The 27,588-nt window shown below is 44.5% G+C and overlaps 1 protein-coding gene and 1 long non-coding RNA gene across 3 annotated transcripts in view; one reads left to right on the forward strand and one right to left on the reverse strand.

Annotated features, from left to right (window-relative positions):
• The window catches only part of RELN (reelin), a 270,856-nt gene extending 249,508 nt beyond the window's left edge, over positions 1 to 21,348 (reverse strand). Inside the window, exon 1 of the mRNA XM_042872293.1 lies at positions 21,120 to 21,348. Coding sequence (XP_042728227.1) covers positions 21,120 to 21,348 — 229 coding nt within the window. The remainder of the gene's footprint in view (positions 1 to 21,119) is intronic.
• Positions 21,349 to 21,493: 145 nt separating this feature from the next.
• Positions 21,494 to 27,215, forward strand: LOC122180778. 2 transcript variants are annotated; one of them, XR_006179225.1, is made up of 3 exons: positions 21,494 to 21,567; positions 23,793 to 23,993; positions 26,093 to 27,215. It is a non-coding gene; the product is annotated as an uncharacterized LOC122180778 (long non-coding RNA). The 2 variants fall into 2 exon arrangements; XR_006179224.1 differs by having other exon boundaries at positions 21,500 to 21,567; positions 23,815 to 23,993.
• Positions 27,216 to 27,588: the final 373 nt, after the last annotated feature.

A 27,588-nucleotide genomic window follows, 5' to 3' on the forward strand; every position in this document is an offset into this window, starting at 1 on the left:
TAGCCATACATAAGTCTGCGAAACATCTGCACACCATTTTAATGAAAGAAAACCTTTAAAAAACACTGATCAAAAAGGTAATATTGTTGGAAGTTATAAGCAAATTCAAAGGGATATTTGAAAGGAAGCTGTCCTCTCAGCTGAAGCTAGAGAACTGCCTGGATTCTCCTGTGCTATGGGGGGGCCAAGGAAATAATACCAAAGCTGTAATTGTAAAGCATATTGGAAAGGCAGGTGCCATAGTTTATTGTTATGCTAAAATACTTTCCACAATCTTCTATAGCAATTGCAGCTTTCTTTTACCAGTGTGTAATAATTATCCATCTGATTAGCAAATGTAACCACCTGCAGTCAACTGGTTTACCAGTTGTGCTACTCCTAAGGATGAAATACCTTTAAAAACAGACAACATGATGTTTTTTATTACATTGTTAAAACTATAACACACTTTCATCTATATAGTTTCATCTATATGTTGACAGAAAGAATACTTGAAATGGTGTGGAATCATTTCTACTCTGATAAAAAAGTGCTCAGAAAATGATTTTCCCAAACATAAAGAAGTGTCCTAAAATGGCTTCAATATGTTTTAAGACATGAGGTAGCTCAGTCCAAATTCCAACAGGACAATCATTACAACTTTTTTTTTATTGCTTACTATATCCATGATGCTATGGACACCCAGGCACCTTGGAGAACACATTTTAATACACAGTCATAGTTTGTGGCCAAGCGCTTATCCCCTTCTCTCCATCTTCTCTCTTTTCTTTTTTTCACCCTGCTGATTACACACTTGCCCTGGACCACTTTACAACTAAGGTTCAGGTTTTGACCTGGACAGCCTAGATGGCTGAACAGAGAGGAACCTGTTGAGGTTCAACAAGAGCAAGTGAACAGTACTACACCTTGGGAGGAATAAACGCATGCATCAGTACAGGTTAGGGGCTGACCTGCTAGAAAGGCTCTGCAGAGAAGGATCTGGATGTCTTGCTGGACAACAGGTTGGCCATCAGCCAGCAGTGTGCTCTTGTCACCAGGAAGGCCAACAGTATTCTGGGGTGCATTAAGAAGAGCATGGCCAGCAATTCAAGGGAGGTGATCCTACGCCTCTACTCTGTGCTGGTGAGGCTGCAGCTGAAATACTGTGACCAGTTCTGGACTACACACTTCAAAAAAAAAAAAAACAAAAACACAACAGGGATCTCCTAGGAAAAGTCCAGCAGAGGTCAACAAAGATTTTTAAGGTTCTGGAGCACCTCCTGTACACAGAAAGGCTGCAAGACCTAGGGCTGTTCAATCTGGAGAAGACTGAGAAGGGATTTCATTATTGTTTATAAACATCTAAAGTATGAGTCAAGTCAATGGAGGCAGACTCTCTTCAGCTGTGAGCAACAGTAAAACAAGGGGCAATAGGCAGAAGATGGAACACAAGAAGTTCCATACTCACACAAGGAAGAACTTCTTCACTGTCAGAGTGACAGAGCATTGGAACAGGCTGCCCAGTGTGGTTGTGGAGCCTCCGTCTCCAGAGATGAATGGCCGCCTACATGTGTGACCTACTGCAGGGAACCAGCTTTGGCAGGAGGTTGGACTTGACGACCTCTAGACATCTCTTCCAAACTCTACAATTATATGATTCTCTGCTTTTCTGTCTGAGCTTGCAAATTTTCACAGCAATTTTGATAGAATGACCTTGCTTGTATCTTTTCTCGCACCAGACAACTGAATATTTAGTAATACTGGCAAACTACATCACTATCCTCCTATAAGCAGCACCAGTACCACACTTCTGGACATATATTTTCATTCAAGTCTTCATGTGTCTATTGGCTTGAAAGTAGTTTATAGATCATGTGTTCTTCCCCTTTCTTCATTGTCCTACCTCTTTTTTCACCAATGTCTGCCCTTCTACTCTGCTCTAGTGAGACCCCACCTGGAGAACTGTATCCAGTTCTGGAGCCCTCAACACAAGAACATGGAGCTGTCAAAGAAAGTCCAGAGGAGGGCCATGAAAAAAATCAGAGGGCTGCAGCACCTACCCTACAAGGACAGGCTGAGAGAGCTGGGACTTACCAGCCTGGAGAAGACTCTGAGGAGACCTTATAGCAGCCATCCAGTACCTGAAGAGGCCTACAGGAAAGCTGGGGAGGGTCTTCTTATCAGGGCAGGTAGTGACAGGATAAGGGGAAATGTCTTTAAACTTGAAGAGGGCAGGTTTAAACTAAATATTAAGAAGAAATTCTTCACTGTGAGGGTGGCAAGACACTGGAACAGCTTGCCCAGAGGGGTCATGAATGCCCCCTCCCTGAAAGCATTCAAGGCCAGGCAGGATGGGGGCTGTGAGCAACCTGCTCTAGTGGGAAGTGTCTCTGCCTACAGCAGGGGAGTTGAAACTACATGATCATAAAGGTTCCTTCCAGCCCCAACCATTCTGTGATTCTATAATTTTATGAATACAGAATCACACTTGAAATTCAGTATTTTATTTATTCACTTTTGACTTATAGCTTCCTTTTAATTATGAACACTACATTTTCTACATTTACTCTGCTCTCCTTGATTTAAGAGAAGGCACTTAAGCAAGAAATACTTTGTGCTGAACGCACCTGGCTTCCATACAAAAAGCCAAACAAAATTATGAGGTTAGATATGAGGAGGAAGTTTTCCCACACAGTGGGTGATGACGCACTGGAACAGGTTGCCCAAGGAGGTTGTGGATGCCCCATCCCTGGAGGCATTCAAGACCAGGCTGGATGTGGCTCTGGGCAGCCTGGTCTAGTGGCTGGTGACCCTGCACACAGCAGGGGTGTTGAAACTAGATGATCATTGTGGTCTTTTTCAACCCAGGCCATTCTATATTCTATGATACTTAGTACTGGTGTTTCCCCCAATTGATTCCATTAACAGGTTTCAACTAAATATGATGAAAGTGTAAACACATTAAAATTAATGTGTTACCATAAATCCTTAGAAAAAAATCACTGATGTGATAAAGACTTATTCATTCCCCAGGAAGAGAAGGCTGTCACAGCCATATTAGTAGATAACAGAGAGTCCACATGAGCATAAGAAACCATGCTTCAACTTCAGGAAGAGAACCATTCACAGCTTGTACGTTATTAGATGAGGAAGAATCCCAGCTCCAGAGAGAAAGCAACATGGAACCACACAAATAATCTTTGCTTAGTGAACTACTTGGAGAGGGAAGCAGTTTTTTTTTCTGCTTATTTCTCTTATTTCTCTCTTTCCTTATAGCAGTGTTTTTGGAAAGTGAAGATACTTCACTACAAATAACCCAGAAACTAATACATAAGAAAACCAGTTACTTTTATCTTGACATAACTACTTAAGAATTCACTATCCTACATAGTAATGAAAATCATACACAAAATTTTCAAGAGAAATACGGACTGTAACTCATTTATTTCACTAAGAAGTGAGGATTGAAATAAAAGAAAAAGCAAGTGTGGGAAAGCAACTTGTGTTGCAAGAGGGCAGCTGGAGCACACAAGGCCCACGCAGGTTTTAGCCATGCCTTACGCTGAGGCTTCTCCAGAGTAGAGGTTTCACTCTGATATCAAAGCAAGTCATATGATTTTCATCCCATTTGCACCATTTAATTTGCTTTTCTCCTCCTTCAGATAGAAGAGCTGCAAGCAGCAGGGGAGATCTCGCAGAAGAAAATTCCCTAAATAAATATATAGATAGATAAGTTTATTTCTGTAAACAGAAGATTCCTGCCTGTACATGGATATAAAGAAAACAAGTCTCCTGGGGGCTCCATCACTCTGTGAGGCATTGCTGGTACTGCACCCACCAGCAAGGTGCTGGGATCCCCTGGAAGCCCTTCGTGCAGATAAAATCCCTTCTCCTCATCCCATGATACTCATTTGACCCCAAATGCGACAACTGTGTAAACAATTGTCACAAAGTCAGGCTGGAGGAAACTGAAATTTGCAAAGAACTACATTTTGAAGATTGAATTGGGAATTTTTATAGTTGGGATTTTTGGAGGTTTCTTTATAGGGATCAGATAGATGGAATATAGGGGATAGATGAGTAGCTACTCTAAGTACCCAAATTCCTTGGTACCTTTTCCAAGTTGCCCTCTGTTTGAATCAACATCTTCCACTTTTCCTATTCTCTCAACTGAAGAACTTTTCCACCTCCCACATGGAACTAGGCAGGATGGAGAATGAGCACCCAAGACCAAGTCTGCACCCAACTAAGTGCCCACCATCAGCTTAAGTAGACACAAAAGTAATTACTAGAAATTAAGAATTAAGGATCAATTTGCCAACTGCTCTGCCAGTGGCTCAAAAACACCTCCTGAAGACATTCTGAAACACTTTTATGAGACAGTTTTTTGAAATGTATCTCCTCTTTGCATTCAGCTCTCATTGAGAATAAGTTGATGCGTCATTCAGAGGCTTGCATCAACCATTTTTGGCTGATTGGTTTTAAATCCTCTAATCAGCTTACTGTCCAAATAATTGAGCCGTGTGGTAGGGAAGGCCCTTTGAGGTGCAAGCAAAGATTTCATCCCTCCAGGCACTGCAGCAAAATGCAAACCAGCATTCCCAGAGCCTGGCTGCCTGCCCCACACTCCAGCTCTCATCTGCATGTGTAGTTAATGGAATTATGGGCCACCTCTATTTTTCCAAAATAGATTGATACAATATACATGTAGGTTTGAACCCGAGTTGTAGTTATGTATTTTTCTGCATTATCTAACATTGAAACACTGAAGTTCACTCATTGGCCACTGTACAAAACAACAGGAGACACTGATCCCCACAGAGGGAGTTTAGATCAGAAGTGACATTTGGAGAGAGGAAAATATACATTAGCGAGGGCTAACGTGGCATAATATAGGCACACAGAAAGGATTTATGCTCGCACAGGCAGCCCACAGCAGGATGTAAAAATCAGGGGGGCATCCTGAGAGGTAACTTCATCCCATGCTGTCTTTGCTTAGAAGGACAGAACTACTGCTTGCCCATTGGGGTGATATAGCTGCTATCTGCAGGATTTCATTCCTGTCCATCCCTAGCTGCTCCTGATGCAGAGGCCCCTTAGGAGGGTGTAATGCCAGTTTACAGCAGAAAAAAGGCGCTGACAAAGTCTGCCTACACCCTGAGCTCCCACCTTCCCCTGTTGTGGTCTCAGATGGCTGCCTCTTCCATCTTCCCACAGCCCTCCACAGCTAAAGGAGAAATGGGTGAGGAGCTCTGTTTTCCTCTTCGCTCACAAACTACCATGCCCTGTTTTTTATATCTTACCTTTATTATCTTCTTTTTATTATCTTCCCTGTTTCCTGGTTCTCTGTAATTACATACTGAGATGTCAAACAGTGAAGCAGGGACTGCTTTTGAAGGTTTTCATAATTAGCTTTTCTATTGTGTCCTCTAATACCTTCTCTGGCTTTAGACTTTTTTTCTGTTCACAACCTCCTGAACATATGGTGGTAAATATGCAGCATGCTGTGACTTCACCTGGAGTCTACTTACAATATATCTGCAATGTAAATAACAGACTTTGTGTCAGTCAATTAATCACACACCAGCGGTTGGCAGAGGGCAGGCAGATTGCAGGAAGAGAAATTAGTAAGTGGTGTCTTGATTAGTATTGGACTTGAAACTATAAAATGTTACCTAAGCCAGAGTTCATCTGTGGTATCACTGCTTTTGCCTAAAAACACTTTCCTACAATTGTAAGAGAGTCCAGGTTTCCTTCATAGCATAAAGACTCAGCTCAAGGCCAAGTCTCCAGCTCTACAGGACTAGTGTGCTAACATTTCACCCATCAGAATCACAATCCCATTTTTACCAGCACAAACACATGACTCAAATGCAAAAGTCATGCAAAAATAAAATTAAGTGTAAAGTGATACCAGAGAGATGCATAAAATTTAAGCATTACCACTCAAGTGTTTCTAAATGTGGAACTAATAGAAAATGAATTACTTTACGAGCACATTTTACTTTTCTTATTGGGACAATACATATGAGCAAGACAAAGTACTTTGTTTACCTGATTCACTTTATTGAAGTCCAGTGATTCACAAGCATGTCATCAATTACAGTCACAAACAAACTGCTTTGTGTTTTAAAAAAAAAACTTAAAAGGTACTCTTCTTCAATTGAACTCTTCTAATTTGAAGATCTTCAAGAATTCTTTGTGCTACATTAACATCCTTGGAATTGCCGTGGAAAAGAAATGAAAATATAAAAACAACACACCTAATAATTAAATGGACTAGTGTGGAGCACAGCATAACACTACACTAGATCAGCTTTTGGCTTAAAAGCCATTGTCTTCTGATGATCACTAACTCATGATTTCCATCAAGCCTTCAGGTATTTAGCATCTTTATGACCTGCACCTCTATGTTAGGACTGATTGAAACTAACCAATACACTCAAAAGGGAGCAGGACCAATAGTGTAATTGGAATGACTTAGAAAAGAGCCCCTTAACCTATATTTGTTTCAGGGAAAATTTTATTTTCAAGCATAACATGAAGAGGAGGCAACCACACCACAGAAATGCGAAGAACATTTAGCATAAGTCTACAGTGCCCTGCTATGCCAATGAAAATAGAGTAAATCAACAGAAGCAATAAATGCCTAAACACACATTTTAATGTTATGGACATTACTACGCAGTGTACCTAACCACACAAACGGGAAATTTAGATGGCTACAAGATAGCAGCTCTCATAGATATGTAAAAGTTGCAAGATTAATTTAAAAAAAAAAAAAAAAAAAAGCATTTTAGAGAATGTAGTTTTGAAGAATTTAGGTGGGTAGTGCAGAAACCAGAAAGAGTCAAAGAGCACCAAGCAGCTATTTGAGGAAGTTAGACAGCAGATTCAGAGCATCTTCACAGGAGTCAGACTCAGACTTCTCCTCCCAGATCAGAATAACTCCAGTGGTGGACACACCACCCATGGGCCAGGCACCCAAAATACAGAGGCATTTTTATCTCCTTGATTAGCTCTCCTAATCACAAACGTTTAATTCAGACCTACCCACCCTTTTGGAGCTTGAGTGGCACGGTGCACCACTGGTACTGTGGCAGGCTCTAGGAGAGTCAGCCCAAGCCCAGCCCACATGAGGAACAGGGCTGTGGGGTAACACTTGCTCCATCTTGGGCAGCCCAGCCATTTCAAAGATTTCAATTTGACATCCTCAGCTGGGTGCAATGAAAAGACTTTCCTCCATTCAGGCCTCGCCCGGGGAACAAGACTTGAGTAGGAAACAAAGACAAGCCCTGAGGCAGAATACCTGGTAATATTTCTAAGTTGATTTATAATCATAATGCTTTTGCCCTTACAAGATCAAATAAGTAAGATGGTGTTATGATTAAGGTGCAGAATATCTAATTTGAGATGTGTATAAAAGGAAATCAAGGAGTGCTATCCATCAGGAAGATAAGTGAAAAAGGATCAAGTCTTCCCCCATCTTTGCTATAAATCTTTCACTGAGAAGAACTAATGGCATATAAAGAATAAGAATTTCAAAAAAATAGAAATGAAAAAGGAGACATGTTAAACACTACCTAACAAGCTTCATGACATGAGCACAAAAGTTTTAAATTCAATGTCATAAATTCAATACCTTCAAAAGATTCAGCTGCTACGTCCTTAGACACAGTGCTGTGTAAGTCAAGCACAATGTTAAAAGGCACCGAAATCTTTAAGAGGTGTTAAATATTTTAAATTCATATATCCAACCCACAGAAAAGCCACAAAAGCATCATCAGCCATTTCCCCCCCCTTCCATCACAATGTAATAGTTGTACCATATTTCCTACAGTTTACAGACAGCCCTAACATTTTACAGAGAACGGCCCTTGTGAACACAGTTGTATGTAGCCATCATGTCTACTCCAACACACCAAAACATGCTGAAATTAATACCTACATATGTTTAAATTACCACTTGGAAAGATTTGATTTTGAGCACTTCATCTACCCCCAGAGGCAGCATACACTGATTACTCCTTATAGGTATTTTCATGGAAAAATACGTTGTTCAGAAATACTCAATAGCGCGATATCGCTGCATATATAACCTGCACTTTTGGTTTTACATTTAGGGCACACAGGCTGCTATTTTCTGTTTGAATGTTCTAATCTTCTTAACGGTATAATCAAGCCTCTAATATATAACATTAGAGTTTATATTTAGAAGGAATAACTGTCACGTTAGTGGTGACGGACATATCTCCATTCATCTGGCTGAATTACCCTGGATAAATCCTTTTCCCCAATTCATTTTTGCAGAGGCAGCAAGCAGCTTTATTTTATTTAAAAGCAAGTCATACAGTTGCAAGATATTTATAGCCAGTATGTAAAAATCCTACTTTAATTACGAGAAATGCTTCTCTCTTCCTCCATCTCCCTCAGAAGATATTCCAGCCATTTTTTTTTAATGACACAGGATTTTGCATGCTATACACTGAACAAAGGTATTCCTCTTCAGAATAAGTCACAGAACCTTAAATTATGTTTGCATTCTTCAACAACTCCGTGTACTTGGAAAGTAAGAAATGAGACTTCATTTCCTTTAAGGAAGTTCAGATTTGTGTAGCACGGGGATCTTTTTCCCCTAAGCAGAACTGAGAGTTCTCCCAGCATTTCCTAGTTCCCCCACATATTAACAGCTACATAACACATAAAAGTGGCCCTGCTGATACAAAACTTAAGTCAGGACTAAGCCACAGAAATGAGCTCTTCCTAGGAGATATCAAGGGGGGGGAGGGGGATTTTCCAGACACCAGGCTTTTGGGCCGTCTTCCGGCGTATGATAGAATTATTTTAGGCTTTGCCATCATGCAGACAGTAAGTATAATAAATAGCTGCTAAATACCCAGGATCCTGAAATACATATTAAGATCTCTGCCACCTCACTCACATATACTTCCTTGTTTGCCCCTTCTTCCTATTTAGAAGAACACAGTAAATCATTATTCACCCAACATGGGTAAGTAACTATTTATCCCAGCAGCAATGTGATTGCCTGCAATGGAAAAAAAGAAAATCGAGAACCAACAAAACATCCAGGATACACAACAAAGGGGATCATGCAATACGCTCTTGAATACGTAACCAAAAGAAGGGTCAAACAATTTATTACCACTCTGTTGTACTTTCATTATATGTAAACACTTCCAAATTGTTCAGGAGAAACAGAAAACAGTAAGAGAAACAGTAATATTTACAATCATTTCTGCTTTGTCCCAGCTAGAAATACTGTGTAAGGAAGCAGCAAGTAACATCAGCAACTAAAAAGGCCAACAGTCCTAGTCTGCTCATTACAAAGGCCCTAATCTCTCTTTAAACCAAAGCACAGCGCTGCTGACATAAAAAGAGACACCAAAAATATGACACACCTCTGACTTAAATCCATTATGATCACTTCACATACAAAACATGATAAACATGTTAAATTCAGCAGAAGAGATGAAAACGGAGTTGATGTACAGCTGAGATGCTATACGTGCTTTCTACCATAGCTCTTGCTTTCCTGTTGATATATCTGCCCAGCAGTTTAGGAGGAGAGTTACCAGCTAGAAGTTATCAATACAGCTATACTGTGCAATCCACAAGCTCTGATTTTTTAAAAATCAGAGAAGAGGGATGTAACACTGTAAGATGATTGCAGATAGTACAGTTAGGCCATGTTGGACTTAACGATCTTTGAGGCTTTTTCCAATCTGAGCAATTCTATGATAGAAAGTACAACAATGACAACAGAGCAGCAAAGTTCTAGGCTGCAGCAAATGAGGACTTGCTCAAATACAACAGCTACAGGCACAGAAACAAAGGAAAGAAGCTGCTTACCCTACAAGACCTCAAGCACACAGGGACCGCTAACAAGACACACCTGTCCTCCACTTCCAACCCTTAAATGAGGTCTGCGAAGGGGTGGATCCTGTCTCTACCTTTTTTGGTCACTCAGTGCATTGCATACACTTGGGTTTTCCTGGATCGGCTCTGCCTTCTCACTAGGTGCTCAATCACCGCTTCAAGCCATCATTTAGCATTTCCACTACAAGGGGAACTGCAGAACCACAGAAATGTAGGATGTCCCGAGGAAAGATTACTAAGCCCACCTCCTGGCTCCGCAAAGGGCCTCCCAAAATTCAAACCCTATGTCTGAGAGCACTGCTCAAACGCTCCTTGAACTCCAGCAGCTCCGCGCCGTGCCCACAGCCCTGGGCAGCCCGTTCCGCGCCCACCGCCCCCTGGTGCAGAGCCTTTCCCGAGCCCCTTTTCCCGCCCCTCCCCTGACGCAGCTCCATGCCGTTCCCTCGGGCCCTGCCGCTGTCACACAGAGCAGAGCTCAGCGCTGCCCCTCCGCTCCCTGTGAGGAGCTGCAGCCGCCATCAGGCCTCGCCTCGGCTCCTCTGCTCTGGGCTGAGCAAGCACAGGGTCGTCAGCCGCTCCTCACACCTTGCCCTCAGAGCCTTCCCCACCTTCATATCCCTCCTTTGGACGCTGTGTAATAGCTTCATGCCCCTCTGATGCTGTGGCACCCACACTGCACCCAGTGCAGGAGGTGAGGCTGCACAGCACAGAGCAGAGCAGGACAAGGCCTGCCCTTGCCTGCTGGCAGTGCTGGGCTGCTGCACCGCAGGGTATCATTGGCCTTTTGGGCTGCCAGGGCACAGAGAAGAATCCAGTCAGCAAAGAATCTCTGTGCTGTGCATCTTTAAAGCAGGGGCTCAATCCCTTTTCACTTTATCTGTAAATATCACACCTACATTCATGAAGTTCTCTTTGTCTGTGCAGACATGACATTAGCGAAACTGTCCTGAGTAAAAATGAACTAGTATTTGTTCTGAGAGTTGTGTTAGAAATGTTTCCTTCTGGAGCAATGTCCAACCTTATTCTGTTCAATGTCTGTTAATTATGTCAGCACTCCGTGTTTCCCTCACTGATAATGCAGACTTTCTTCTAAATACATTCTGTTTCCCAATTGCCCTTTCTAGGCTTCTTGGGACTGATTCAATAATCCATTATTTTTACGCCTTGCTTAACAAATCTGGATTAAAACTTTGAATGATATTAATTTACAACACTTAAGGTCCAAAGTGACTTGCCTAGAATGGGATGAAATCAGGGTCATTATACTAAAAGCCACGCACTATTTTACTCAAAACACCAGGAGAGCACCTTTCATTTACAAAGGAAAACTGCAGTGAAGGCAGAAACTTCCGTATCGGTTGTGGAGGCTGATGGTGGTAGAGGGGTGAAATAAAGTCAAGACTAGACAAGGAAGGCTGGAAACACCACTTTGTGCTGCACCATGTATGCTGAGCTTCGTTGCACTTGGTTATCCCTTCTGACTCCACCTTTCTGCAGCAGAAACCTGGGGTCAGCCTCAGTCTGAAGCAGCACTGCCATAACAGACAGAAGCCACAATTCACATGCTCATTTGGAGAAGAGATTCATCAAATTTTGCAAGGGGTCAGATGGAATATGGGATTTTTGTTTGTCAAGAATCTGCCAGTCTTAATATTGTATGTACTACACTCACTAGCTTCTGTATGAGCACTGTGCATTGAAAATAATCTCCATGCTCTAGAGAAGCAATCCCCAACAAACCATACATAAATACATATTCCCAATTTCTGACTATTTGCCTGGAGTATATTTGGTAACTGCAATAAGCGCAAACTTTGTAGAGCTGTAATGAAAGGTCAATAGTTGTGGTGCAGTTCACTAGAGAACCCAGCAGTGTTTCTTAGCAGTTACAGGTGTCCAATCAGGAAATGTACTGTACTGCAACTAATTTTTCAATGTTGTTTTTTTGTCTTTTCTCTGGAAGAAATTTGCTGCAAATAGCAGAAGAATTTGCTCTCTGATATCACCAAGTGGGAAATAAAAAGGAGTTTCTGGAAAGCTGGGCATTGGGTTTTTAGGCAAAGACCCAAAAGAGGAGTAGCCAGTTCGTAACACACAAGTGCCTCTGCTCAATGACAGTTTGGACTTTTAATAAGATGATCTGTACTAAGAAAATAGCCAGATGCCATAGCATTGGCTTTCTCTCAGTAATGAATGGCGTGAAAGCTTGCTAACATCTGCTGCCACTTGATGAAACAAAACTTCCATCTCCTTGACTGGGAAGGTCCACAGATACTCAATGAAGTAATCGGGGCTGCCAGAGGCTGGAGAGGGACCAGCCCAAACCCACATTTTTTACCTCCTGTGGCTGAGGCAGTTTCTGCAAACATCACAGCCCCAGTACAATTACGTAATTTTCACCCCACGTTAGCAATATGCTGCAGGAAAAATAGGCTAATGAAGAACATTAAGGATTATTTCCCTTAATGAAATAAGCCTGCAATTCTCATTGCCAATTTCCATGTCTGCTCTGAACAGTTTTCCTGTTTAAGGTGGGCAGCTCTGTAAATATCATTCCTGGGGAAGAAAGGAAAAGGTAATTTTAGAGATGTGGAGGTCTATTTATCTAGTCAAATGGATTCTTATTCTGTAGATGCAGTGTAAGAGGTTTTCAAGTTTGTAAGCAGAAATGTCCTCTAAATGCAGATATCCAGAAGGAGCAAAGTGATAGATCTTTTCTAAGGCTTTTTTTTACCAAAGGACTGGACTGGAGAAAAGATTTCTGCTGAGGAAGAAAACTGAATAGTGGCTGAATGTAAAGGAAAATGTGGTCAGTGTATACATCAGAAGCCTCATAGCAACTGCAGGTATCATTACAGAGAACAAGTTTGTTACCTTGGAAATGGCAGTATTCCTACCAGCTGCACTTCGGTGCCTTGAAGAGCTAATTATTATTCTCTTATTTATTTGGGGAACAAATGTGAGAGGAGTCATGAGAGTTACTTGTTTGAATCAAATCTGTTCAGTGGCCGGAAATTAAATGGTCAACTTGTCAGAAGTGAAACTATTCAATTTTTGGTTCAGTGACCAAAATGAAAAGAAAAAGAAAGAAAAAGAGATCAGCTAACATGAAAGGAGAAGTACTGGGGGGTTTAACAGACGCCAAAAATTAAAATATCAATTCGATCAATATGAAAATCTTCAGTGAACACAGAAAAATTAGATAAAGAATATTGTTCAAGCAGGAAGGTCTCATTCCATTTTCTGATTATTCAGTTAACTTCTTTTTTTCCCTTTTCATAGTCAGTTTCAAAATTGAAATACTTTTCCAAAGCGAAAATCAGAAATTTGCATTGAAACTGCAAAGTATTTCACATTCTTCACCAGTTTCTACTCAGAGACATTGTCCATTTTTGTCCTCCTCACAAACCAATTATAAATGAATTTCTTACTCATTACAAACACGGCAATTCTAGATGAACAAATTATATAGTCCTGTCGGGGAACAACGCTATCATCTAAAAACCCTTCTGATGGGCTATCAGGAATGAGCAAATCAACAGTAGCAATTGGAAAACAGAAAAATATTTGCCAGAAGGTTTTGTTCTTGATACCATCCAGAACAATGCTCTTCATGCTGCCATCTCTGGGGGCTAGAGACAGAATTATCACTCTACAAAGATATCTAATGTTGGCGTTTAAGCAGACACCCTTTCTTTCAAAAATACTAGAAAGGTGTTTTCACAGAACTTGATAGTAATGACTCTGTGACCTGACACCCCACAGAGAAGCCTGCTTGCTGCAGCACTTGCTGGGCAGTGCTTTGTAAGACCTAGATCTTTGTATGGGTCAGTGGTGCTGTCTGGTTTCTTTCTGCAGTTCACGGTATTGAAAATCATTTCACCCTTTGTCCAGATGAATGTGTCTAATTCTGGAAGGAGGCTTGTTTTCTCTAGCAGCATATTTCCCCTGTGAGATAGGAACGCTGGAAGGTTATTCTGGCCTGGAAACTGCCACTTGTTTAGTCAGAAAGATAAATATTATCTATATTTCTTGTTCTTTCCTATCTATTGTATTGTCCTGGAGAGCAGTGGGAAAAGTGGAACCAAATGGCAGAGACCTTGCCAAGCCCTGTGACGTGATGAATGACTTCTCACATCCCAGGGCCTGACACGGGGAGAGGCTACAGAGGGTTGTGCTGCTGTTTTCGGATGTTAAAAGGCTGATCACCTGCTCATTGCTCACATTTATCACACAGAGAAAGCTCTCAGGGACAGGACACACACAGCAAACCCAGTGCTGCCATGAAGTATTCCTTTTCAATAGTATGGCCAATATACATAGAAAACTGGTTTTCAGCCTGCATCAGCTAATTGTGTCCTTGGTGACTCACTTATGATTTTTGTACCAGACGTGTTGAATGCTGAGGCCAGAACGTCTCTCTCAATTATGGAAAGATAATCCCAGGTTTCTCTAAGCTTTCTGAACAGTGAGTGTTATGCATTCTTTTTCCCCTCTTCCTTCCTTCCCCTCCACTATGATGCAAATGTTCAAGGTCTCCCCATATTTCCAGAGAGCATCCAACATCTGCTGCCTGTGGGCAACCACCACAAAAATCTCTTCCAACCCAAGCTGAGGCTGGGAACTGGAGAGGAATGAAGGATGTGTGGCTACAAGGAATAATGTGTCAGAGCTGGTGAGCAGATCTCCTTCATGTTTGCGCATCCTAATGCTTCTGCAAAAGAAGTGAGTGTGGCAATAGCTTCCCCTAGACCTGGAAGGCTGGAATTGTTAATAAGACTTCTCATTGCCAGGTATACCCCGAGGTACTTGTCACCCTGGGGCATGAATGGACAGGTGTGGGGCACCAAAGCAATGGTGCAGTTCAGAGAAACCTGCAGTACACATCATATTATGAAGGAGGCCAATGTAGAAGTCTAGAGGGGTGGAGATTTTTTTATTTCTATTTTTATAGAAGGTAAAGGGTGAAGCTTGCACCTGAGTGGAGATGGATTTGATGCCTGCTGTCACTTCAGGCTCTCACAGATAACAGACATGAGCTGGAAAAGCTCCACTGATTTTTTGCCCTGAGATGATGCTTGTGAAAATCCCACAACCAATATTAGTATCAAAGTGCCTAGTCAGAAGGTGGGAACCGCCTGCTTTGTTCCCAGGTCCCCACCAGGATGGAAAGTCTGCCAAGAGAAACTTTACAAAGACCTTGGTAAAACAGCCTCTGCTTTGCAGTAAGCCATTGGAAGTTTATGAGTTCCTCACCTGCCACACAGCCTTTACAGACCCCTCTTGTTTTCCATGTTAATGCACAGAATCATAGAATCATAGAATAGCTCGAGTTGGAAGGCACACACAAGGATCAGAGCCCAACTCCTGGCTCCACACAGGACCGTCCAGAATTCAAACCCTACGTCTGAGGGTGTTGTCCAAATGCTCCCTGAACTCCAGCAGCTCGGGACTGTGACCTCTGTCCTATGGGATGGGTCAGAGGGGTTTCTGCCCATGGAATGCCATCACCTTTTGATTTGGCACAGCCCAAATTGCACTAACGGTGTGATGCACTCTTGGGCTTTCATTTTCCAGCGAAGGGTGAATGGATACGACAGCAGGCTTGACAAGAAGGAATCAGGAAAGAACATCCCAAGGCCTCTTCCACAAGCAATCTATTCTTGGGCCTTGACGGATGTTAAAAGTTGCATTGTAAGAGTTTGTGTTTATCCCAATGGCCACTCACAACTTGGGAAAAAAAAAAAAAAGAAGGGAATGACACAAATATTCCAGAAACACGTTTGCACTCTATGCACTTTTTATGCCAGATGAAAAGGCAGGAAATGTTAACACAAAGAAAGGAAGCATGTTAAAAAGACTGAAACTTTCATCACAGACTATTGAAATTCTCAAACCAAGGACTACTAGGAAAGGTTGCTTGTTCTCAGAGGTAAGACAGTGCTGTTTCCTTTCCTCTTTATGCAGCAAAGATTCATGACAAATCCAAACCACAGCTGTAGAGCAGGAGGCAAAAAGCTAATGAAGCTTGTGCCAGAACACATCTCTGTTGTATCATCAGGTCTGTCATCAGATGGAAAATCATACCTCCATTAGTCCATGTTCAAATACTGTGTTATTGCGCTGTATTGAAGTGTGACATTATGTCACAGGCAGCGGTCTTTAAAAATCCAGATCAACAGAGCAGTGAGGAAAATTAGAAATGTTGACGGTCAACAGTCATACTCTGTTCTACCTGATGAACCAGCATGGCTTGGGTAAAATGCTCATTGCAAAAAGATTAGAGGAAGGAGCTACATGTCATCACAACACAGTAATCTACTTACACACTGCTTACTGGTCCACTTAGGTCCTGAAGTTTTATATCTTGCTACATGTACAAATATACACGTAATATAAATGTGTGATATAATGTAATGTACATATGCATATATAAAATTACAGCTACTTGTTATTTATAGAAAAAGTAGCTTTTAAAAATAATCTACTTAAAAGCTGTTGTCACAGACAAATTTTAGCAATGTATTCCATAGATGAACTGTATGTATTCAAAATCACATCCTTCAAACTTGAAGAAAGTACATGCAATATTCCCAGATTGATTTTTAATGCACAGTCTGCCCCATGCAGACCAATAACACCAGCAATGCCATTTCTGTCCTGCAGTCAGATGTCACCTGGCAAATGTGGGTCAGGCCAGCACACTGTGCTGACTGCAATTGCTGTTATTTGGGGCAATCAACTCTCCTTTGCAGGGATAGCAGCCCCCCGATGGGGGCAGAAAGGGTTTAAGCAGAGATTACATCTCCTGTGAATTTGCAAGAAGGATTCATGGAGGCCTTTGTGGGCCATTACCTCCATTTATAAATCCCATGTCTGACCGTATCTATGGTTGAGCCATCTGCTGGCTGCTTATCTGGCCCAGGAATGAGAATGATGGCAGCTGATCCCATTAAAATGTAACGTCTTCCCCAGGAAAATACCTCGATTTTGTCTCCCTTTTTCTTTCAAGGTTCCCATCCCTCATCAACTTGTGGTCAAGAGATCTTCAGAGCAGAACTCTATAAAACTTTCGTGTTCATGTCACTTTAACTCTGGGACTGGACAAGAGCTTCGGAAATAGAACCTATTGTCTGAGGTCAAGATTTAAATAAATAAGGTTCAGATCTGACATATTCAAACTGCAGACTGTAGAGAACAGACCGCGTTATTCAGAAGTCATTCCTGCTTCTACAAACTCCGGTTTGAGCAAGAAGATCCTAAACAGAATGGAAAGCAGCTGGGATGAACTCTTTGGGCACTGGGGGATGAAGGTTTTTCTCTGAGTGCCCCAGAAGAAAAATTTGATGGGTTACGAAACCTTTACACCACTGCAGAATTTTGCTAAAGACCCAGTAGGAAAGAATGGACTTGAACGCCCAGCATCTGTCCCATTCTTGATAACTCCCTTGCTGTTGTTATCAATTGCTAGCCTCAGGGTTTTAATTTAAGCATCCTTTAAGAGTTAACTGTACTCCTATGAACAGAACTTTCTACACAGCTCAGTAATTTGGAACAAAATATTAATGAAAGTATCCATTCTTACAAACATGATTGCAAGGTGTAAGTAGATGAGACCAATGTTTTTTGAGGTAATATCCAGCAGAAGTTTCTAAGAACTGACATAATTCACAGAATGATGCTGGAAAGCCTTCACCAAAACATGCTCTTCCCTTACCAGTGCACATCACATTCTCCACACATTTTACTACTAGTGGCTGACAGAAAAGCTTTGTACACTGTGGCATAACTGATAGAGAAGATACCATAACAAAGTGCCTGGACCTTCCTGACAATCCTATTTCTCTGTTCCTCAAGCAGCATCACTTTTACTCTCCTGTTATTTGCTCTCACCCCCTCCCTCATCTCAGATTCCAACACATGCTTTTTATTTTTTCCTAGTCTGAACAGTCAGATTTTACCATGCAGATACCCACCAGACCAAGCTGGTACCAGGAATAACGATACTCCCAATGAAAACAGGCATTGAGTCACAACCTGTATTTCTTAAATACAGGGCTAAGTAACAAAGGTGCACTTGGCTACACTTTAAACAATTTCTTATCAGTGCTGGACGAGTGTGTAATTACCACTCAAAATAGTTGAAAACTTCTTTTCTTTTTTTGCAACCTATCAAAGCAGTGGTTCCACACAATATACAGTGTGTCCAAGAATAGTAACAGCCATTGATGGGAACTGATAACATTTGGGGACTGAAGGTTAATCAGTTCTGGAAAAAAAAAAAAGGAACAATGGAGAGTGAAATAGGAACTGAAGTCTCATTAAAGAAAACTATTTTAAGGCTAGAATTATGAGTGTTGACATCAATCATGGGAAAAGAGTTCAAAGTTGTTCCTAAAAGATCTAAATAAGAAGCCTTGAGAAAAAAAGCTTGTTTTCTGCCCTGTTTGCAGTGACAGCAAAACCTTTCTTTTTGAGAGAGAGATAAGGAAAAATACTGTGTGAAGGATCTCTTTGCACTGTTTTAAACCCTACCAATATGAACGTTTATTTTAAGTTATCTGTGATGGAGGGCAGTGAGGATTCAGTGTTCAGTCAGGCTGATCCTTCTGCATGTGTTTCCTTTGTGTATTTCCAAGGCACAAATCTGCCTGCAAACTGTGGGATGCGCTCACAGCACCGAGGGCAAATTGGTGTGAGTAACCAAAACTGAGCACAGATTGAAAAGAAACACACACACAAAAAAGAAACTTGCAGGAAGATTTTGGACTTGTAATTATTATTATTATTATTATTTTCTTAAAGGAATGGCATTCTGCTCTGTAGATTGCAGTGGGAAGCCGGGGAGAAAGTGGGATCACTTCAGAACTATGAGCAAGCCCTGATGCAGCCCAGATCTGAGCACACCAACACCACTTGGCTGGAAGGGAGCTGAGCAGGTGCCTGAGTTAAACAAGTGCACAGTTTGTCAGTTTGGATTTGAGCAAGTGCATAAGTGCTTCACCAGCTCAAGCACTTAATTAGATTTGGGGGAAAAAAGCCAATTCAAAGTATAAAAGGCTGTCGAAAGCAATAAAACTGTTTACCAATTTCAAATTGGCCCTGTATGTAAAGAGCATATTTATGTGCAGCATAGTTCTGTTCCCATTCAGTCAGTGTGTGTTTAAATATTTAGTGACCGCGGGAAGAGGGCCAAACTGGGAGCAGTTTTAGGGGTTAGGGGTGAAGTGCTAAATCCCAAAGTATCCAATTTACCAATGCAAAGTAGGGAATACCATTGTCCTCACTTTACTTATGAGGTTCAGTGTCACAGGGAAGTGAAGTGCTGGAGCCAGCGTGCCAGAGAAGCAGCTTGGAGAAGCTCCGTTCTCAGCCGATGCCCACATGTCCCCACGGGGAGCTTTCCTCTCATGGGCACAGGGCAGCACGAGGGACTGCTGGGCAGACGGATGTGAGCCAGTGTCACAGCTCTGTGTGCAAACACATTAACAGAACGCTGTGAGCTGATTTGCGTTTGGTATTTCTTCTTCTCCAGCCCTTGAGATAAGGTTTCACCCAATTCACTCATCTCTGAATTCGGTGCTCGTGGGTTCTGCTGTTACCGAGGGAAGAAGCAGCCAGTGCAGAACAGCCCTGCTGGATCCTGTGCTCGGAATGTGCTCTCTGCACAGGTGGGTTTCCATTGCACATCTGTACATCTCCCTTTGTCCTGTGCTCCCTTACTGCGTTCGCAACTCCACCTCACAAGTCTGCCTTTAAAGCCTGGTGTTTCGAACAGTAAATGCTGAAGCAGTGCAGAGTGGGATTTGCCAGTAACATTACGCTGCATGACAAACAGCCCAGATTACGCCGGATTGTTTTTTCGGGTTATAATTTCATTTATTTTATTGGTGCTACTTTTAACACCGATAATTGTTTCGAGATATTCAGACGAGACGTTTCAAAGTATCTACCGGAATAGGTGTGCTTGCTCAAGGGTGCATCACCGCGCCGCACGGAGCCAGCGGGCACTGCCTCTGCCTTTGTTTTGGCACAGCCAAGTGTTCCATCAATGCACGGGATGACAAAACAAGCTCCCATGACAGGCTGTGAGCAGGGCGGGCTCAGGGCAGGGTATACCCACACATTGTGATGCACGAAAGCATTAGCGCCAAGTTCAGCCCGAGCTCTGCGTGCCCAGGATGGGGCCGTTCCCCCGCGCCGGGCTTCGGCTTGTCTCCCGGCGCAGCGCGGTTCTGTCGCTTAAGCCTCTGAGCCGCGGTATGAAAAATGCAGAGCTTAAAGCTGAGGGAAATTCGGGACTGTTTTGTTTTTTTTCGCTCTCGAGTCGGGGGCGGGCGGGTTGGATGCAGTGCGATCGGTCCGAGAGAGGATACGGGGCTCTGAGGGGAAACCGAGCGCGACGGTCACGGAATTTACGTACGGGAATCGTTAAAAAAAAAAGATAGCGACACTTTTATAAAAAGTTTCATATGGATTTTGTAAGAACTGCGTTGTTAAAGGCTACACAAACACTTCAGCGCTCCTAATCCGGTGAGGGGTGTGTGACGTTCGTTCTCCCGTCCTTACAATAGGAACGAAATCCATCAGAACATCCGCATCCCTCCAAGATTCTCTGATTTGCTTTAAACTTAAATTCTAAGTCGGAACGCATCAAAGGCAGCAGTTCGACTCCATCCATAGCCAGGGACCGCCTAAGGTGTCTTAACTCTGAGCAGGACGCTTTCAATAAATATTTACTTTTTTTTCTGGCTTTTTATTGTTTATTACAAATCAGCGCTTATTACGTAGCATCGCAAAACCTCGAGCGGACGCAAAGAGGGGAGAAGGATCCGCCAGTACACCTTGAAGCGGCCATGAATTAGAAACGTTCCTCACCCGAAAGTTTGCCTTACGAAGAGGCGGCGGTGGGGCTCTGTCGTTTCTCCTCACCTCGGGGTGCCCACAGAGAGCGGCTGTCGCGGCGTTACCCGCCCGACCCTCTCTCCCCCTCCCCCCCGCCGCCACCTGTGAGCGCGGCTTCCGCATCCCCCGGGCACGGCCAACTCCGGGCATCGCGGGCGGCACCGCGCACCCCATCGGGACGCGTTCCTCGGCTCCCGAAGCGGGGACGGACGGGCACCAACTTCGGAGCGTCGGGATCCGCCGCCGGCTACGCAGACCGGAGGACGGAGGGAGCTGCGGACGCCGCGGGTGTCCCCCGGGGGATGCTCGCAAGCTTTCAACGCGCGGCCGCCACTTACCGTGGTACTCCTGGCCGGGCACGTAGGCGGCGGGGTTGCCGGCGATGTGGAGGGCGATGAGCACCTCGCCCTGCTCGCCGTCCCCCTCCAGCTCGCCGTGGTGGGTGCAGAGGAAGAAGAAGGGCGAGAAGCGGGCTCGGGGGGTGGCCGCACGTCCCGCCGCCAGCAGGGCTCCCAGCGCGGCCAGCAGGCAGGGCCAGCCCCCGGGGACGCCCCGCCGCCGCTCCATGCTGCTGCCGCCGGCGCCGCTGGGGCATCCAGGGCACGGCGGGGCCGCCGCGCCGCTCCGCTCCTCTCCGCTCCCCGCGGGACGGGACGAGACGCGACGGGACGGGACGGGACGCAGGGCGGGACGGACGGGACGGGGCGGGACGGGGCGGGCGCTGCCCCCCGCCGAGCCCGCGGAAGTTCGGGGAGCGCGGAGCGGCGCGGAGAGGAGCGGAGCGAGGTAAGGGCGACCGCGGCCCTTCCGCGCCCGCAGAAGGCTGCGTTGCCCCGAGCGGCTCCGCCGTCCCCGTCTACCGCTGCCGGGGTGCGGGGCTCGGAGCCGGGAGCGCGAGGGTTGGGAATAATTTATTTCCCCCGGTGTCGGGGTGGGAGGGAGGGGAAGGTCCCTCCTCCTCCTCCACCTCTTTCTCCTCCTCCGCCGCCGCCGCCCGCTCCTCCCGCTCCTCGCTCTGCGCGCCGGGGTGCGGTGATGCCTCTGCGGAGCCGTGGGCTGCCGACCCAGCGCTGTCGCTGCCCTTTGTCTGTCGCCCGTCCCTGCCTCCGGGTCCCCGCTCCGGCCCCTGGCGCTGCTCTCGGGTCCCTGCTCTGCTCCTGCCGCCGATCCTGCCCCAGTTGCCGCCCCGGCACCTGAGTCCCTGTGCCCCCGTCCCGCTTCTCCAACCTGTGTCTCTCTGCCTCTATCCCTGTCCAGCATCCCCAGTCCCCGTCCTACAGCCCAGTCCGTGTGCACACAGCCCAGCTCTCTTCCTTTTGCCCCTAGCCCTCCTCCCTAGTCCCTGCCCCTCTCTCTGCCTCTGCCCCTCTCCCTGCCCCAGCCCTGTCCGTGATAGATGTGCGCCCAGTTGGTTTGTCCTTAGACGTTCTTCCCACACATACACAGAGTTCTTCAGGTCAGGAGGGGCAGTGTGAGGGCCCACAGGGAGGGCAGGTTCCCAGGAGAGCAGTTCAGCCCCCAGGGAGGTGTGCCCAGGCCCCACACCTCAGGAAGAGGAGCGAACACAGGGCGGACTGCAGGGGGAATGAGCAGCTGGACACGAAATGCTGGCAAGAGGAATAATTCATACAAATGTACATTTTTAATTGAGCAGGGCTAGCAGAGGGACTGCAGTATGAGGAGACAGGAGCAGACCTACCAGTCTGTAAGGTGTGTGCCACACTGCTGCTGGATGCCAACTGGTGTCCAGGACAGCGCAGGCAAGCACCAGTGACATGATGCAAGTGGAAAGCAGAGCGTACCTGCCAGCATTTTGTCAAGTGCAGAACTGGCACGGGCCAGGGGCTCCCTCCTGGATCCGTGTTAGTGCCAGAGGGAAAGGTTCCCTCCGCAGAGGCGTGAGCCACATGGCAGCTGCCCTTCATTGGTGCAGCCTGCCAGGCTGGCCCATCTCCACGCCGCTGATGGGAGCCCGCGTGGGGCCCTGGGGACATCCTCACCATCTGTCCGAGCTGTCTCTGCCACTGGCTGTGCACCAAGCTGAGCTCAACACCACCGTCAGAACTTCGCTGCAGTTTTCCTTCTCAGTCTTTGGTGGGGATGGAGCGAGGCCGTGTCCCGCATTGTCCTGGATGGGGGAAGCACGGGGACAGACTCCCCGTGAAGACGCAGAGGCACAGCGGTGCAGGGGGCATCCAGCTCCAGCTGGCGGCTGTCCCAGGCCACTGCCTTGGAAACAGAGCTGCTCGTCAGTCTGGCTCCGACTTTTCCCTTTTAGCTCCTTTATTTATTTTTCAGCTTCGGGCATTTGTTTGTTTTGGATATATATTTTTTTTAACATTTGTGCCTCCTTCATAAATTTTAGTGCTAATAGAAGTGATGGACTAACATAATTTGCTCACGCCAGAATCTCAAACAGGCATAAGCTGTTCAGGCTCCCTCCAGAACTGCCCTGGGGGAATGTTTGCCCCATGCTTTCCCACCCCCCCACCTCTCCCACTAAGTGCCCACTCGCCATCCACAGAGCTCGGGGTCTGCAGGCACAGCCAGCCCCATTATTTCATAATGAAGGAAGTGGCAGGGGAAGGGGCGATTGCCTCCCACCACTGCCAGAGTGCTCCCCAGCTGCCAGCAATGCCTTCATTTATTTTTCCTCCAAGAGATAACTCTCTAAGTAAGTTTGGGAGCATGGGAGTATCTAATCAGCCAGGGGATTTCTCTGGAAATCTCACTGAAGTTGTTGGGGTTTGGATATGCCCTGTGGTGATGAATTGTAGGCTTTTTTTCTTTGTTTCCAATGGTTTAGTAGACAGTATTGTCAGTGCAGCTGGGCACTAAAAGCTGTGTTTGTTGCTTACAAGCAAAGGGGAAACTCAGCAAAGCAATGTGGGCAAGGCAAGGTCTCTGCTTGGAAGCCTCATGTTCTGCCTTAATCACCTCCCTCCTCCACTTCTGTACCTTAGCACCTTTCTCTCTCTGTCCTTTCTCCTTTGTTTTTACTGTTCCTGCAGACATCTCACCTCTTCTTTGAAGGTCACAGCCTGTGCCCAGTCTGTGGAGAGACCCCGGAGTGCTAATACTGAAGGGGACAGGACACAAATGGCTATCTGGGTCCTCCAGCCACCGGCAGCAGTGTGACTGATACATAGACCAGCCATGATCCCTGCCTTCCTGAACCCTCGTCATCAAAGAGTGCTTCCGAAAACTGCCCTGTAAGTTTCAGGTTCATTTTCATCTAGAATAGTGGTGCCCATCAACAAAACATGGGGATGAGGAGCATTGCAAGAACTGCAACATTACAATTACACGTTCCTACAACAGCAGGGACACCCTTGCTGAATAAACTTTCAGGTAAGCCAAGGCTGTGCCCAACCCCTGTGCTCCAGAGGAAAGGAAGGAAAAGAAACACCATGAGCCCAGTTCTCCCAAAACGCCTCCAAAATGTCCCTTGCATGGAGCTCTTGAGCCCTTCAGCAAATCCCCTCAGGGGATTCTGTCCCCTGCACTGGGTCAGTGTGGTACCTGCCTACTGAAGATAAGGCATTCATGCAATGCCTTTGGCCAATATTTCCCATTCATCCTTCTCCTGATGACACAAGATTAAAATATTATTATTGTTCATAATAGTACAGTCTCTTTAAGAAAAGCGATTTTCTTAAATTTCTTAAGCTCACTTCATTCAGAGAGAGAGCTTGCACCCCAAAAGCAGAATGGCAAAGCTAACGGCAGAGAAGCTGCTTTATTAGTAGGGCCACAAGCAGTCCCTTTGCAAGGGTCAGGATAGGCTCAGGAATAGTTCAGCAACACTCAGCAATAAGGAGTTCTGTCAGAGCTCTCTGTATCTGGAAAAGTTTTCATGGGAGAACATAGAAGAACACTTGTCACTGCTGTGTGGAAAGTCCTGATACAACACTCCAGCTTTTAAAAACAACTTTCTATGACTGCCCAAGGTTTCTTCATGATTGGCTTAGAATGGCAGAGACCACTAGGCTGCAAGTGGCACTTGTTCACTGTGGTACAGCATGTAACATTTAAGAACAACAAGTTGAGGCATCGTTGTTTTTGTTTTTTTTTTTTTAATGCTAATAAAGATGGTCAGGTGGAATTTTCAAAGTGAGAGCTTTCCACCAAATGCTTTTCCTTTGCACTCATCCAAGCAAGCAGCTGTCTTGCTGTGTGCCTCTCCTCCTGGCCATTGGGCAGACTCAGAGAGCTGACCTGCTCTTTTTGCTGCTTGGAAGGTTTTGCTGAAGAAAGGAGTACTGATTGCTGAAGGAGCATGATGTGATGGATGTGCAGAAGAAAGCCTTGTAGCTGATACAGTTGATGATCTGTTCACAAGCACTTTTCTTTGAAGAAGTACTGTTGTGTTACTGGAGGCAGTGGTTCCCTTGGGCCGGCTGGCCCCACAGCGCTTGTTCCCGACCTTATGGAGCACAGGGCTGAGCCTGGCTGTGCAGCAGCGACTCCTCTGGACATGGGAAATGCGACGTGTTCAGCAAATGCATGCAGCCAGATTGAGCCACTGGCTCTGTGTCTCATCCCACTCCTCTTGTCTCAAGTATAGGCAGGAAAATTGTGAACCACTGATCCAAGAGATGGAACACTTCCCCTACAAGGACAGTTGGGAGCTGGAGTTGTTCAGCCTGGAGAAGAAAAGTCTCTGGGGAGACCTGAGAGTGGCCTTTCATTATCCATAGGGAGACTGTAAGAAAGAAGGGACCACAGTCTTCAGTCGGGTTGGTTGTGACAGGACAAGGAGAAATGGTTTCAAATCAGAAGAGGGCAGATTTAGATTGGATGTAAGGAAGAAGTATTTTACAGTAAGAGTGATGAGGCAATGGAACAGGTTGCCCAGAGAGGTTGTGGATGCCCTGTCCTTGGAGAATTCAAGATCAGGCTGGGCAGGGCTATGAGCACCTGCTGTAGCTGTAGGTGTCCCTGATCATTGCAGGGGGGTTGAATCAGTTGATCTTTAATGGCCCCTTCAAACTAAACCGATTCCATGGTTCCATGATTCTTGGATTAAACCATCAAAACAGTCTGGGAAGTTCTTCCCCAATCACCCCAAGGGTCCCTGTATCAGGGAACTCAAGTGGGAGGATGAATCCAACAGTGCCAAAACCAAAACCCAAACCCTTCTCTTCCGTCAGAAGTGTTGAAGCTTCAGTGAAGTTGGGCCTCAGTGCATCTGCCTCATGAACGCTGGACAGAAGCATTAGAAGTAATTAGTAGCTAATTGATCTTGTCCCTTCTTTCAAAACAAAGTCTTCTGTTCATGAAGTCTCCTCATTTTCTCCTATTTATGCAGGCACTGCCACAGTGACTTACCAGAGGAGCCTGGAGCTTTGGACTTGGCCATGCCACGTAACCCCTTGGGATGAATTCCTTTTTTGTGCACACTGCTGGTCATAGCTGCGTAATAATGCAGCCTTGCCTCGCCACTTGCATGAACTTTGCTCTTAAGTAGAGCCCAAGCCATTTCTAAACAAAGGCCTAAATGTGAAATTACAGTCAACTTCCATGCCTATGTTATTACGAGATTTTCATTTTTCTAGGGTATGAACAATAGCAGCTATTTGGCTGCGCTGTTTTCCCGGGTGCTGGCACAATATGCATCTTCTGTAAACTGACATCTCATGATTTTGTCTGAAAATAGAATATTTAACTGCACATTTTATTCTCTCATAGTGAGTTTCATTCAAATGGTCTTAAACTTGTATTTCTTCATTGCTTATTAACTTTAATGAGGTATGAATATAAAAGAGAATATTAAAAGGGTTTTCTTTTTCAAAAAGGCATTTCTTTACCAACAGTGTTGACGTTATCGAGTAGGTGTGTCTAAGCCCTTAAATTTATTATTGATCTTATAGTCATTAAATAAAGAATGAGATTAAAAAAACCTTAGGCAACTAGGATTAACAGCTTTCTATTGTTTGGATTAATAACACAATTTAAGTGTGAATACTTTAGAAGTGTAGGAAGCCTTTATGCTTCCACACCTTACGCATTTTATTTATTTATATGAAATTAAAGATTTAAATCTCCTACAGCAAATAAACTACGCCCATGCTTAGAAAACAAGATACTGTGAGGGATTGTGAGCTTGGGATTATTCTGAGTATCTATTATGCAGAAAAATAAAAATTTCTGAAGGCAAATACACAGCAGTCATTACAAGTCTTGTTTTTATATATTCCTAACGTTGGTGTATTTTCTTTTAATGAATTATTTTGGGTGCAACACAAGCACAGGAATATCCTTCTTTCTGTGTCTGATCCACTGAACCAATGTGCCTTATTAACAATGCATGAGGAGCTTACCTAAATATATTTAAGGAAATTCAACTTGACTCTCGTTATTTACAATTCTAATGTTCAATCTTGCTTTGGAAATCTGATTTTCAGTGTACATTAAATAAACGTGTTTTATATGAAGAGGCATCTCCTTCAACAAACATTCATGGCTATTGTTTCCTACTGTATGTTTGCTGATCTGGATTTCTGTGAAGAAATGCTGGATATTTACATGTGTTACTGAAGTTTCCAAGGCTTTCATTAACTTGCAAATATTTATCGTGGGTAGTCTTTATCTGAAGAATTTTTTAAATGTCAGTGGCCACAAAAGAAACCCTCAGTCCATTTTACAACCTGATTTATGTCTCTGCTTTTCTCTTCTAACCTGAATAACCCCAAAGGCCCAAGGTACACATGGCTAACAGAGCAGGTCAAATTTAACCGTTTGCTTTGCAAAGGAAAGCAGTAAATCCTAAGGAAGTCCATAAAAGATACTCCTTCTGCTTTATCA

This window comes from Lagopus leucura, unplaced genomic scaffold (genome assembly GCF_019238085.1).
Source record: "Lagopus leucura isolate 7727_CA_CO unplaced genomic scaffold, USGS_WTPT01 Super-Scaffold_100008, whole genome shotgun sequence".
Lineage (NCBI taxonomy): Eukaryota > Metazoa > Chordata > Aves > Galliformes > Phasianidae > Lagopus > Lagopus leucura.